The sequence below is a fragment of the Oncorhynchus masou genome, chromosome 31 (assembly GCF_036934945.1).
Source record: "Oncorhynchus masou masou isolate Uvic2021 chromosome 31, UVic_Omas_1.1, whole genome shotgun sequence".
In the NCBI taxonomy this organism is placed as follows: Eukaryota; Metazoa; Chordata; class Actinopteri; order Salmoniformes; family Salmonidae; genus Oncorhynchus; species Oncorhynchus masou.
Genome location: NC_088242.1, coordinates 13,573,704 through 13,588,824, shown reverse-complemented (window position 1 = coordinate 13,588,824; position 15,121 = coordinate 13,573,704). Strand labels below are relative to the sequence as shown.

The following is a 15,121-nucleotide window of genomic DNA, read 5'->3' as shown; positions in this document are numbered from 1 at the left end:
GAGAAGGAAAGTCCTTTTAAACTATATTTCCTGCAATGCACATTTTTCCATGGGATGTATAGAAAATATTGCAGTTTTAAAGCAAGTTTTCTACCATTTTACACATTTTGCCATGGGGTGGAAAGACATTTTTTTAAATGTAGAATAAATGTAATGGAATTCTACAAACTTTGCCATGACTTACAGTTCTTCAGAAAGAACATAAAGCTTTGTATTCAGAACCTTCCATTTATTTATTAGCCATATTTTGCAGTTTTACTTCATTGCCTTATTGCAAAAAGGATGCATGTTTTGGAATATTTTTTATTTTGTACAGGTTTCCTTCTTTTCACTGTTAATTAGGTTAGAATTGTGGAGTAACTACAATGTTGTTGATCCATGCTTATCCAATCGCAGCCATTGAACTCTGTAACTGTTTTAAAGTCACCAATCACTGAGCGGTTTCCTTCCTCTCCGGCGACTGAGTTAGGAAGGACGTCTGTATCTTTGTAGTGACTGGGTGTACTGATACACCATCCATTTACATTTACATTTACATTTAAGTCATTTAGCAGACGCTCTTATCCAGAGCGACTTACAAATTGAGTGTAACAAATCCAAAGTGTAATTAATTACTTCAACATGCTCAAAGGGATATTCAATGTCTGCTCTTTCAAAAATGTATGCCCATGTATGCCCTTCTTGGCGTGAGGCGTTGGAAAACCTCCCTAATCTTTATGGTTGAATCTGTGTTTGCAATGCACTGCTCAAATGAGAGACCTTACAGATAATTGTGTGTGTGGGGTACAGAGATGAGAGAGTCATTCACAAATCATGTTAAACACTACTAAGCACGCAGGGAGTTCATGCAACTTATTATGTGACTTGTTAAGCAGAGTTTTACTCCTGAACTTATTAAGGCTTTGCCAGAACAAAGGGGCTGAATACCGTACCTCTCTTTCCTTTACTGACATTCAGCTTTTCATTTTGTATACATTTCTTATATAAAAAAAATGAAAACATAATTCCATTTTGACATTATGGAGCATTGTGTCTAGGCACAAAATCTTTATTTAATCAATTTTAAATGCAGTTTATAACACAACAAAAAAGTTGTGGGGTGTGAATACTTTCTAAAGACACCGTAATGATCTGAGTGAAAGTGACTAACAAATTCTTTGTGGGCCGCTTTGAGGTTAGGGCCCCTGGGCACGTGCGCTGCATGCCTGGTCGGTATTCGGACATGATTACTACAAGTTTAGATAGCTGGCTAGACTAACTTACCAATCTAAAAATTGTTAGCTGACATGGCTAATTTAATCACTCTCAGTGACTGACATAACAAGATAAAAAACTGCTGATATATAACCAGATTTCGCACTTGCACCTTGTGTATTCTACTATTCTACCTCTGAAGTTGAGATCCCGACTGATTTCCTAGAAAGTAATGTTTTTTGGGGTCATGGGCCACCTAGCTGCTGGGGGCCCTAAGTTACCGCTTATGTCTCTTATGCACGGAACTGGTCCTGCTTGATTTCATAATTTGTCCCAAAACGTTCCAAGTCTATTGTAAATAACCTGATGGCTTTGAGGCCTGAGGTCCTCAGAGGCATATTCTATAGTAATTTCCCCCCATCCTGAAAATAAGTGAAGCTGTGTACAAGGTTTTAACACGTGGCAGTTGATAAACTGTATAAAACTCAGGTTCTATGTTGGAGCATATAAATCATGTTTAAAACCCAACATAACAACAAGAGCATATCCCATGATTTGAGAGTTAACATCTGGGAAAACGTCTCTATGCTTCATATTGTCTTTAATGAAACGTAAATGTATTCGACAAGAATAATGAAACTTGTCTGGCGGACTGAAGATGTTTTTATGACATCAACATTTTGGACGAAACAAGCTCATGATTTTTTTCTGAAAGGTTAAAGTTTAATGGAAGACAAATTAGCGAGGTGTGTTTAAGACAAATGGTTCCGCGTTCATGTGTTTTTGAGGTCTTCATAACTTGGAATTAAACTGTCACTTTCAGCTGTACTTCCGGTCTCCTTTGCTTAAAGTCTGAAGGGACAACAAAGGACAACAACAAATCTTTATGCTTTTCTGCATTCTTTATACAGTGATGTTGCATTCCATATGAAAGATAAAAACATTCTTATCATGATAAAGTGGATTATTCTCCCCAAGATCACATGAGGTGGATGTTTTCGGAATGTTTAACTACGATAAGGCATTTCTTTCCTGCAACACTAGTTCAACCAAAAATCAGTGAGCCTATCCCTTGCTAAGCAACATGTTCTGGCTGTTTGGTACCATGGTCCAACAATAAGCTCAACAATGCATCATTAATTCTCATGTGGAGGCCAGACAGTTGGTGTCGTAGGCAGTAAAAAGCATTTTCCCACAGAAAGTAGAACTCTCTCTGACAATTACTTTTATTGTGGACATTGCATGAACCAATTTGAACTCAGAGATATTAAACAAAACAAGACATACATTTTATATGTAATTATTTCTACATATGGATACATCCTATTTTTTCAGGACATGGAAAATATTGAGACATTATACTCAAAGACAGCAGAGGGTGTCTTGATGTCATTGAAATTGAGTTATTGCCCTGAATTTAAACAACCCCAGAGCTTAGTAACACACTCCCTTCTACTGTAGGTAGAAATAATAATTATTCAATGAATGTATAAAGTTATAAGTATTTGAGTTATAGACAAAAGACCCAAGAAAATATATGTGTAGAACAGTCTTGTTAAAAGTGAGTAACAATTGAGTAAAAAGTCAACAGAAATGTGTATTTTGAGACTAAGAGGTCACAAGAGGTGGTGCAGTTTAACACACGTTACCATGAGGATCAGAAAACATGGTAAAACAATATGGAACTTTCTGCATTTACAGAGTCTGATAAAAACAAATGATGTGCCACTGGTTTAGTATGACAAAGAGGATGAGTAAGCTGAACTGTGGGGGACACCAGGCTCTTGCGCCCACTCATCTCCGAGAAATGAAGACCACAGTTATCCTAACTGTCTGTAAAACATCACCACAGCCCTGGCAAGGCACGCTGTACCAACACATACAATACAGGAGAACAGGGGACATTGTTCTACATGGGATTTTGCCATCTGCTTGCTCTGTGCGTGTGGTTGCTGAATGTCTCTCCTGTGTGTGTGTGTACACCTCAGATGGGGATTTGTGCGGTGGACTCATCTGTAGCAGGTCTGGGCGGGAGCCCATATGCCCAGGGAGCCTCTGGTAACGTGTCAACAGAAGATGTTCTCTATATGCTCCATGGCATGGGCATTAAAACTGTGAGTGTTGCCTCACACACAACCTGAAAACAGCACTTTAAAATAGCTTTGTAATCGCTAGGGAAAATACAGCTCACTCTCTTTAATTTGAGAAAGCTTCAGATAGAGGATCGGCCTTGTTTACATTAGTCAAGTTTTTTTTGTTGCATAACTGTCATGTGTATTGGTAGGCCTGCTGTTTCTATTTTCACAACGGTTTATTCTGCAATGGCTCCCCCTGCTGGCAGGGTACCATTCCTGCTTCTTTGATCCCTTGTTTCTTTCATTCCAGGGAGTCGATCTCTCCAAGGTAATAGAGGCAGGTGAATTCATCTGCAAAGCCTTAAATCGCAAGACCAACTCCAAGGTAGCCCAAGCAAGAAGCAAGTCCTTGTGATTAATCTGTGCATTGATACAAGAAGAAGAGAAAGACCTTTCCCTTTAGCACAGTGTTTTGTCGTGTTGATGCTGCATATAGATAGCCCATGATTCTATACAAAGTGCAATATACATACTTTTTTAAACCACAATTGATGGCCATTGAGCAGAGGCACTTTATTAAAACGTTGTTGGATAAGACCAACTTAAATTCAAGAAATAACGGAACTTTTTTAACCAAAACACCTCTTCCAGTTATCACGTATAGTCTGTCTGGTAGGAGGTGAAAGATAGAGACGACTCCTCACTAAGCTGTGAAAGTTATTCATGGTGTTTCTGTGGGGGTCTCTTCCCATTCATTTCCAGCTCAGCAGGAGAGTCCTGCTGGGTTTTAAACCAGTGAGTGTCGATCATTGTCTCCCTCAAAATGTATTTGGTCTCCCTCAAAATGTATTTGGTCTCCCTCAAAATGTACTATGTCTCCCTCAAAATGTACTATGTCTCCCTCAAAATGTATTTTGTCTCCTTCAAAATGTATTTGGTCTCCCTCAAAATGTATTTTGTCTCCCTCAAAATGTATTTGGTCTCCCTCAAAATGTATTTTGTCTCCCTCAAAATGTATTTGGTCTCCCTCAAAATGTATTTTGTCTCCCTCAAAATGTATTTGGTCTCCCTCAAAATGTACTATGTCTCCCTCAAAATGTACTATGTCTCCCTCAAAATGTATTTTGTCTCCCTCAAAATGTATTTTGTCTCCCTCAAAATGTATTTGGTCTCCCTCAAAATGTATTTTGTCTCCCTCAAAATGTATTTGGTCTCCCTCAAAATGTATTTTTCTCCCTCAAAATGTCCTTCAAGTCCTTCGCTCTATTAACATGGAAGTCTGTCTGTCTCCACATGTAAAATATTGATTTGTCAGCAAATGTTATTTGTCAGGTGCCAAATACAACTGATATAGACTTGCTTATAGGCTTGCTTACGAGCCCTTCACAACGATGCAGAGTCAAACAAATAATAGTAACACAATTCATCCTCACCAGTGCATGACCCCATTCGAAACCATATAGATGGTTGTGACTATTCATTTTATTCTGTAGAGTTAAAAGCACAGTAGGCGGCAGCTTTATGTTGACCTATTGTATGTGCAATAGTCAGAGGGGCCAAATGTATTTTACCTTAACCGTTTATTTTAGTTGAAGTAGGCGTTCTGAACATACAGCATCTCTAAGAACACCGAACAATATCATGAACTTTGTTGTATAACAAAGTATTTAACCTCCCTTCCACTAGACTGTACTCCTTTTTAAACGCCTTACAAAATGTCAATATACACAAGTAAATTATTTTATTAATTTGCATTTCAATAGTAATGAATGCAGTTCAATGTGAAGCATTATGTGACAAAGTTCAATAATAAGAAGAAATACATTCAATGTATGTAGTGACGTTATTCTATGGGTTCATCTTGCAATAGGAAGTGACATTTATATTATACATTAAATAAATAGTTATTTAAAGAAGGGTGGTTGAATAAGTCTGATTTGTTAGAAAGCCATGATAACATAAATAATAGTATCCCTTTTTATATTGTAGTTGGATTGGAGGAAATATAAACAGAAAAAAACTGATGTGTTCTGGCAAACCACTGTGAATCCAACATGTTTACTACATAAAGATAATAAAGGTTGATTAAATAAAATTGTTTGCAGTTAAAGAGCTAGATTAATGTAGGTTTCAGATTACACATGACATTCTAAGCTTTCAATGTTTGTCTACAGTGCTGCCTGCATATCTAATATTTATCTAATCATCTACTGGCCCCTTCAGCACAGCCTTTCCCAAAAATCAAGGCCTCGCTTTGTTATTATCTTGTGACAATATTGTATTACTTCAATTATTATTTTACTTGAGATCAATCCAAACAGTTGTTAACCTTTAAATATCTTACTGGGAGAGTATCACAGGATTAAACGCACAATAATCTTTTTGACACACATTACCAATATATTTTATGAATGTTAAAAAAAGACAAAATTCCCATTGCCATAAACACAGCATCAATTTTGTAGACATCTGGATTAAGGTGTTGAGGTTCCAAGAAAAGGGGGACATGACAAAGCTGTTGAGGTTCCAAGAAAAGGGGGACATGACAAAGCTGTTGAGGTTCCAAGAAAAGGGGGACATGACAAAGCTGTTGAGGTTCCAAGAAAAGGGGGACATGACAAAGCTGTTGAGGTTCCAAGAAAAGGGGGACATGACAAAGCTGTTGAGGTTCCAAGAAAAGGGGGACATGACAAAGCTGTTGAGGTTCCAAGAAAAGGGGGACATGACAAAGCTGTTGAGGTTCCAAGAAAAGGGGACATGACAAAGCTGTTGAGGTTCCAAGAAAAGGGGGACATGACAAAGCTGTTGAGGTTCCAAGAAAAGGGGGACATGACAAAGCTGTTGAGGTTCCAAGAAAAGGGGGACATGACAAAGCTGTTGAGGTTCCAAGAAAAGGGGGACATGACAAAGCTGTTGAGGTTCCAAGAAAAGGGGGACATGACAAAGCTGTTGAGGTTCCAAGAAAAGGGGGACATGACAAAGCAATGCATCTTATCAGACTTGAGACAGGTCATAGATGTGACCTTAAACATGAACATCTGCTGCATAGCAACGTTAGCCATCATATATCAACCTAATTATGCAATTCTCTAACACGTTCTGTATAGCCAGCTAGCATATTGCTAATATAATTAACTCATGTTGGTTACCGGTAATACATTGCACATGTTAACATACAACAAAGATCTTGTTGTCTTTGCTCCCTTGGGGAAACAGGATGGTTACAAGGCTGTAAAAATATATAGAGATATGTTTTTCTTATAAGAAGGCTGAATCAGCTCTACAGCATTGGAGTGACAATAGAGACAAGAAAAAAAAATCACTTAAAAGGGATGAGTCAATATTTGACCATCATTGCCTTGTTGACATAACCAGTTGTATAATGTCCCTTACTGACTGCATTGTGTACCAGTTACTAGAGCGCTATCAGCTTTTTCCAGGAGTTATCACATAAACCACGCCACTGTGTTCTGACACTCAAGCTAACAAGGATAGCAGAAATAGCTTATGGCCGTACATTTGTTTTAATTGCACAAAATTATCTTAAAACAGAGTCATGTTATGACATATTAGTATAAGTAGCTAAGGAAATGTTGATCAAGTAGTATTTTCAAAAAGCTGTTAGATACCAATAAATCTAAATTAGATCAGAAAATGCAGGTTCTGCATTATCAGACATATACCATTGCATACTGTACCATAATCATATGCATAATATATACACAGATACACGCGTTTGAGTGTCAAGGTCAGAAAATTACAACACAATTTTTATCAGGAGGGTGAAATTGAGGCTTTTTGTTCCCTTTGTGCTTCCTATGAGGGAAAAAAAGCAATATATCAAACAATTGTATTGTTTACACATTCTACCCTGCATCTATTATTAAAGTATACTTACTTACCGTATGTGAAAAACAATCATGACTCCCAACAGTACTACTGCAACAAGCAGTATGTATGCAAAAACATTCAACAGCTGATCTGAAAAAGCAAAACACACTTTCATTTGAAGCTCTCATGGTGGATGCCAATTGATTTGACTGTCTCAATACAATTTTGAATAGACACAACAACCATTACAGTGGTGACATTTAGCATTACAGTTGAAGGATAACTTAAAACATTACCACTCAACCATTCGTATCCTGATTCTGGTTCACTCATTGGAGGTGGCACATAAGGAGTACTTTCTTTCTTCACTGGTGACACTGAAATACATTTTAAAAACAGTTAGGTTTTCAGCCACAAAATCAGAAACACAAACTATTTTGCCCCACTCCCCCCACTGACTTTGCTGATAACTTCATTGTTGAGAGAAAATGTACTTAGTTCTTAAGATGAATAAACTAATGTAAGTGGCTCTGCATAAGAGTGTCTGCTAAATGACTAAAATGTCAAATGTAAATGTAATAAACACATCCATTGGGGAAAAAACTTCACCGTATAAATGATCCAATAAGTAGTGTTGTAGTTAATGACTGTGGACGTCACTCACTAAAATGCGTTCGGTTGTGAAGAACTTCACGCATCATGTTGCACTTGTATAGGTCTTTGCTGTGAAGTCCACCACATGTACAGGGATGCTGAAGTGTTGTTCCCATGGTAGCGATCAAAGCCATTCTGCACTTTGCATCTCCTCCAAGAATAAGAGCAGGATCCAGAAGACTAGTGCATTCATCCATAGCAAAATCACTGCATGGTGTGTCTTCAGTGTCCCAGCAGTTTGATAGGAGAGCTTCTAAACGGTTCCTGTTCATTTATATTTATATAATAAATCATACAGCAAAAAGACCCAGGCAGGCACTACAATGTCTACATGAAAACATCAGCAACATCCCCTGTAGACTTATAGAAATGTTGTATCACGATTGTCCAATACAAACCTGCAGAGTTGTCAAAGATTTCCAGACAGATTTGGGTCCTGGCCTCCTCCAAATGTTCTCCACATGTGCCACTGTGCAGACCCTCCTTCATATGCAGACAGTCCGGATCGCCTGGGTCACATTCACAGAGGACGAACATCTCTGCGATGTTGTATGGCAGACCAGCGTAGAGCTGTTGAGTGACCTGTCGACAGCGAGTGCTGTTGCATTGCTTTGCCAAACACGTCTGCACAAGAGGAACCATCTGCCTGTTGCAGACATCATCATGGAGGCAGATTGTCATCTGTTGCAAACAGGACCCATCAATGTCATGAACTGAAAAATAAGGTTCCGGAGTCAATTATATTGTTTATAGCCCAAACTACAATATTTCCAGTAACATAAATAGTTATAATCGTCTAACTGTGTTCTAAATGTATGAACACGAGGACAAAAAATTCATTACCGTATTCTTTCAGACTGCTACTTTTCCAATCCACAGTTGAACTCTTCTTCTGTTGTGCTATATGGACTTAGATCATGAAAGAGAATAATGCATTACACACAGACTTATACACAACGCCCACAGACCACAATACCTTGCTATGTGCGGATAGTATGCATCCTCTTCCCATCAAGAATGGTCCACCATATAGCCAGTTATGCAGGGTTAAATTAATCTGTGGCAACCAGACATATTTTGACAGCAATGCTAAAAAAAAAAGACAGATAAATTCAAAATGAGAGGCTACAAGGACAAAACTCTTGATGCTGCAATGATGAAAATATCTCAAAAACCAAGTGAGGAATTATTAAACTCAACCAAAGAAGAAAAACAACGCAACAGTCTTTTGCACCAAGTCCACCAAAAGTTCAGAGAAAATGAACGCAATCCTGAAAAAGCACTGGCATATTCTACAATGAGACAAGGAACCCCCGATGGTGGTCTATAAGTGTGGTCGCAATATTGGAGATAGTTTGGTGAGATCTGATATACCCCCTGAGCCCACTCAGATACTCTTGACACCCATTCCATGCGCACAGTGTAATAGCACTATAAAAACATCCTTCTTCAGACACCCACATACAGGTTGAAAAATCCCTGTTAGGGGCATCATCTCATGCAAGACCAAGGGAGTAATCTATCTCATCACCTGTTCATGTGGAAAAGCCTATGTAGGACAAACGAAAAGACAATTCAAACAATACATAGCTGAACACCGCAGCTCAATCAGGTGTACGAACATTGACTATCCAGTAGCAGCTCAGTTTGTTGAAGCCAACCATCCAATCTCCCCCCTCAAATACACAGGCATTGAGCATGTTGCTCTACCAAGGAGAGGTAGTAACATTGAGATCCTACTGCTACAAAGGGAGGCTTACCGGATATCCTATCTAAAATATTGACCCCTAGTGAAGGTCAGTCAACTTTCAAGAACTTTGAAAGTTTCTTCAAGTGCAGTCGCAAAAACGATCAAGCGCTATGATGAAACTGGCTCTCGTGAAGCCCGCCACAGCAAAGGAAGACCCAGAGTTACCTCTGCTGTAGAAGATAAGTTCATTAGAGGTAACTGCACCTCAGATTGCAGCCCAAATAAATGGTTCACAGACACATGTCAACATCGACTGTTCAGAGGAGACTGTGTGAATCAAGCCTTCATGGTCAAATTGCTGCAAAGAAACCACTACTAAAGGACAGCAATAAGAATAAGAGACTTGCTTGGGCCAAGAAAGAGATGAGCAATGGACAATTTGAGATTTTTGGTTCCAACCCCAGTGTGCAGAGTAAGTGAACGGATGATCTCCGCATGTGTAGTTCCCACCATGAAGCATGGAGGAGGAGATGTGATAGTGTGGAATGCTTTGCTGGTGACACTGTCAGTGATTTATTTAGAATTCAAGGCACACTAAACCAGCACGGCAATCACTTCTTTCTGCAGCGATACTCCATCCCATCTTGTTTGCGCTCATTGGGACAATCATTTGTTTTCAACAGGCCAATGACCCAACACACCTCCAGGCTGTGTAAGGGCTATTTGACCAAGAAGGAGAGTGATGGAGTGCTGCATAAGATGGCTTCCACAATCACCTGATCTCAACCCAATTGAGATGGTTTGGGATGAGTTGGATTGCAGAGTGAAGGAAAAGCAGCCAACAAGTGCTCAGCATATGTGGGAACTCCTTCAAGACTGTTGGAAAAGCATTAAACATGAAACTGGTTGAGAGAATACCTAGAGTGTGCAAAGCGGTAATCAAGGCAAAGGGTGGCTACTTTGAAGAATCTCAAATATATTTGGATTTGTTTAGCACTTTTTTGGTTACTACATGATTCCATATGTGTTATGTCATATTTTTTTGATGTCTTCACTATTATTCTACAATGTAGAAAATACTAAAGAAAAACCCTTGAATGAGTAGATATGTCAAACTTTTGACTGGTACTGTACCTATGTCCATTTTAAAAGTAAATAAAAGTTTATCAATACCCTGTAAATTACAGGAGATACAATTAGTCTTACCAGTTAACTTCTTTCTTGTATTTGACCTGTCCTTTAAATCATGTAGACCCGTTGAAGCCAATGCCTCCAGTGCGTTCTGAATGCAGGAGTTGTTGTTCACGACACTCCATATCCCTTGGCACTTTCTTCTGCTCAGGGCGCATGTACAATTAGACAGAGAGGTGCTCTGGAGTTCCATCCACAATGACAGACAGTGGCGCTGAGAGCTTGGAGAGTTGCACTGTTTTTTTCCTTTCTGGCATGAGTCCTTCAACTTTTTATACACTAACGCACAGTGGTGGGACTTCTGGCAACTATGAAGAGCAGAGAGACAGCTATCTCTGGTGGTTATTGGTTGTTCATTCATAGGATTCCAGCGGGGTCTAACAGAGCTGCTCAGGGCTTGACCATCTACAAATACAGATGCATTGCAATGTAAAAAGGACATGTAATGTACAGTTGAAGTCGGAAGTTTACATACACTTAGGTTGAAGTCATTAAAACTCATTTTTCAACCACAAGTCGGTAAGGACATCTACTTTGTACATGACACAAGTCATTTTTCCAACAATTGCTTACAGTCAGATTATTTAACTTATAATTCACTGTATCACAATTCCAGTGGGTCAGAAGTTTATATACACAAAGTTGACTGTGCCTTTAAACAGCTTGGAAAATTCCAGAAAATGATGTCAGCAAGGAAGAAGCCACTGCTCCAAAACCGCCAAAAAAAGCCAGACGACTGTTTGCAACTGCACATGGGGACAAAGATCGTACTTTCTGAAGAAATGTCCTCTGGTCTGATGAAACAAAAATAGAACTGTTTGGCCATAATGACCATCGTTCTGTTCGGGGTAAAAAAGGGGAGGCTTGCAAGCCGAAGAACACCATCCCAACCGTGAAGAACGGGGGTGGCAGTATCATGTTGTGGGCGTGCTTTGCTGCAGGAGGGACTGGTGCACTTCACAAAATAGATGGCATCATGAGGTAGGAAAATTATGTGGATATATTGAAGTAACATCTCAAGACATCAGTCAGGAAGTTAAAGCTTGGTCGCAATTGGGTCTTCCAAATGGACAATGACCCAAAGCATAATTCCAAAGTTGTGGCAAAATGGCTTAAGGACAACAAAGTCAAGTTATAGTAATGGCCATCACAAAGCCCTGACCTCAATCCCATAGAACATTTGTAGGCAGAACTGAAAAAGCGTGTTTGAGCAAGGAGGCCTACAAACCTGACTCAGATACACCAGCTCTGTCAGGAGGAATGGGACAAAATTCACCCAATTTATTGTGGGAAACTTGTTGAAGGCTACCCGAAATGTTTGACCCAATTTAAACAATTTAAAGGCAATGCTACCAAATACTAATTGAGTGTATGTAAACTTCTGACCCACTGAGAAATTGATGAAAGCAATAAAAGCTGAAATGAATCATTGTCTCTATTATTCTGACATTTCACATTCTTAAAATAAAGTGGTGATCCTAACTGACCTAAGGCAGGGAATTTTTACTAGGATTAAATGTCAGAAATGATGAAAAACTGAATTTAAATGTATTTGGCTAAGGTGTATGTAAACTTCAGACTTAAAGTGTTTGTGTGTGCAGTACCAGTCGAAAGTTTGGAGTACCAGTCAACTGTATGTATCACCAAAGAAGAGTTACATTTACTGTACTAGGTTTGCTTCATTTTGTTCTTAATTGATTCCTAACTAAGAATACTAGTGTTGATAGGACAACTAAAAACTACATGTACAGATAGATGTAGGATGTTAATTTTAGCCAGTTTGCTAAAACAGGAAAATAATCCAGCAGCAACATGAAATGTGAATTATTATGTGAATTATAATTAAGGGAGTTTTTTGTTGGGGTTGATAAATGTATCTTATGGGAAATTAAGTCTGAAATTTTAAAGTGGAAATAGTCAACTTAAGAAGCCTTTTTAAACCTCAAATAGACTACAAGTTTTTAATTTCCTGCAATTGCAGGAAAGTTCTTCTGCAACAGGGTGAACAAATGAAGATCCTACATCTGTACTATGTATGAGAGAATGGTTGCACCTGTCTCAGGGAGGCATTGTGAAGTGGGTAGTCCCAGAGAGGTACAGGGCTCCTCCCATGCACACAGACACCCTCTCACTGTAGGATATTGATCAAGAATGGAGTGGATGGTCATGTTACAGACCTTTGAGACTTTTATTTGGCAACTTCCATCTGGATTCGAGCACAAAAGAAAAGAGGTAGAAAAACAGGATTTTGAAAGGCAGTTAAATAGATGCACATTGGCACTGATATGTATTCTGTTCAACAGGTGTTTTTTTTCAAGGCTGGGCAACCCCCTACCATGTAATTGGCCAAATGAATTGTTTGATTATCTCAGAATAAACACAAAGAATTTCTGGGCAGGTTTGTTGTAGCTTTGTGGGACTCCAAAGACGGACATGTAAATATCCAATCCATTTCCCACAATAATGTAGCCTACAGCTCCCAGAATTACAGTCATTGAGGTTCTATTTGTCCTCTCGTTGAGACAACAACATCATCTGCTCTAGGCAATAGCAGGTGTGAAATCCATTTTTCACACAAGACTATAGGCTTGAGGCTATTGCTTTATTAGTATTAGGTTTCCTCAATATCACACAGGGGTGGAATCGAACATTATCTCTACTGTAATTGAATTTATGTTCCATGGCTCTTGATAGTATTTTATTCACTCAAATAATGGCAATATGGTTAAGTCCCAGTAATTAAATAAAACAGATTACATCTCTTGCAGCAAAAAATGTTTACCTTTAGGATGACATATGTTTCTGAGAGAGGATTTCTCACAGAAAGCTGACTCTGATATGCATGCCTCCATAAAGGCAAAGCAGCCTGTGGATCTGGATGAAATCTTGATGCTGGTCATCTGGTAAACAAGAACTACTGGAAGATATTTACAAAAAAAAGTTTGAATATAACAACTTTAAAGTAATTGAACTCTTCTCCAATGTTTTGGTAGATAGAACACCTTCCCCATCCTTCTCTTATGAGTGGATTTCACACTGAGTAAACTGCAAAGTAGGCTACTGCTTGAAATTGAATACAAAACTTTAGTCCTTATGTTCCCCTTTAAACTACCCACTGGGCACAGACCTCAGTTCAAGGTCCAGTTTTGATTTACATTTTGTTGAGTTGTTAATTCAATGCAAAATCAACAAACAAACAAAATCACAAGTTCATTGGATTTAGGTTAAACTTTGGGTAAAAACATTGTTTAAATTACTTTTGCAAATTCAATCAGTTTTCCATGATCATGCAGCATCTTCACATAGATGTTTTTGGTTGAAGTGACGTGGAAACAGCGTTGATTAAACCAGTAGATTGTGTAGTATTATTTCAACCAAGTTCATTTCGGCCAATTCACTCATTTATTTGGCAAATGAAAATACTAAACATATGGATATTATCATAACTCTATTTAACTTGACCACTTTTGCTACTTACTCTACATTGGGGAGCTACGTTCTATCTTTATAGGTCAGGTATCACAGAAGTGGTAGTACAGGAAAGCGTTCCTTTAATCACATGCTTGAGGCTCGATAAAAAAAGAAGCTAAACATACACCAAATTACCGGTAGACTTTATATACTCACCAATTACCGTCGCGGTTTTCACACCTGTCGTTCGCTGCATGGTAACACCTTCCCTTTCGGTTGGTACCTCTTCAAGTGGACAGTTCCGATCTTTGCAGCTGCGATTGCCCCGGTGCGTATCAATCGCTATGACGTCAGTTGAAAGGTAACCAGATTTGCAGGTGGGATCTAGACTAAGTACTTACACTTCTGAGACTACGATTAGCTAAACAGATAAGTGAATGCAAGTTTGAGGTGCGGCTGATTGCATGCTCATAAAGTAAACATTTCATGCCCTTGTTATTCATGCAGCACTGGGTTATCAAATAAAATAACTTGGTAACTTTTATCTTGAATCTTCAGGGAGTAATGCAAATTCATTCTAATGAAATATGTTAAAAGTTGTCAAACTCATGGTGATTGACAGTCAATGAAAGATGTTAAGGACAGGGTGGAATACATACACCACTAATAAATTAGTTGTATAACTAAACACATAGCAATGTCTCCAGGTTGCTTTTATCAATGTTATGATTAGTGGATAAGGACAGTGATGGTCAGTAAGAGGTGGGTGTATTCAGCCATTTAAATAATAGTCTATACAACCTGGTTCGTCAATCATGGTAAAGTTCATACTTAACCACAGGAGGTTGGTGGCACCTTAATTGTGGAAAACGGGCTCGTGGTTAAAGACTGGTTCATTCACTGGCGTTAAGGAAGTAATTGAAATACCCCAAATAGTATTTGAACCCAGGTCTGATGAATACAAGGTCAAAGTTGATACATAATATGTTGTTTTACAAGAAGCACAGCAAACAAACAATGATAAATGTTTAAAATGTTTACCTTCAAACAGATCAAAAACAACAATCACTTACAT

The 15,121-nt window shown here is 38.6% G+C and overlaps 2 protein-coding genes across 2 annotated transcripts in view; one reads left to right on the top strand and one right to left on the bottom strand.

Moving 5' to 3' along the window:
* Nucleotides 1–4,836, top strand: part of LOC135523467 (3-hydroxy-3-methylglutaryl-CoA lyase, cytoplasmic-like) — a 33,060-nt gene extending 28,224 nt beyond the window's left edge. The window contains exons 8-9 of the mRNA XM_064950156.1: nt 3,183–3,308; nt 3,580–4,836. Of these exons, the coding sequence (XP_064806228.1) occupies nt 3,183–3,308; nt 3,580–3,684 (231 nt within the window). The 3' untranslated portion in view covers nt 3,685–4,836. The remainder of the gene's footprint in view (nt 1–3,182; nt 3,309–3,579) is intronic.
* A 1,800-nt stretch (nt 4,837–6,636) lies between these two features.
* On the bottom strand, nt 6,637–14,345 carry gfral (GDNF family receptor alpha like). Its single transcript, XM_064952750.1, has 10 exons — nt 14,263–14,345; nt 13,418–13,552; nt 12,658–12,841; nt 10,651–10,943; nt 8,598–8,663; nt 8,149–8,467; nt 7,765–8,018; nt 7,397–7,477; nt 7,172–7,250; nt 6,637–7,085 (listed from the first exon to the last, which is right to left on the bottom strand). Exons 1-10 carry the CDS (start codon nt 14,300–14,302, stop codon nt 7,019–7,021), a joined length of 1,518 nt encoding a protein of 505 aa, XP_064808822.1. The 5' UTR covers nt 14,303–14,345; the 3' UTR covers nt 6,637–7,018.
* Nucleotides 14,346–15,121: the final 776 nt, after the last annotated feature.

Excerpts from the sequence above, each read along its gene's own strand:
- gfral (XM_064952750.1), bottom strand. The coding sequence starts at position 14,302 with ATGCAGCGAACGACAGGTGTGAAAACCGCGACGGTAATTG. Across the intron at positions 10,944-12,657 it reads CTCTCATACATAGTACAGAT|TTGCCAGAAGTCCCACCACT; the intron begins GTAGGATCTTCA and ends TGCTCTTCATAG. Across the intron at positions 7,478-7,764 it reads TCACAACCGAACGCATTTTA|TGTCACCAGTGAAGAAAGAA; the intron begins GTGAGTGACGTC and ends AATGTATTTCAG.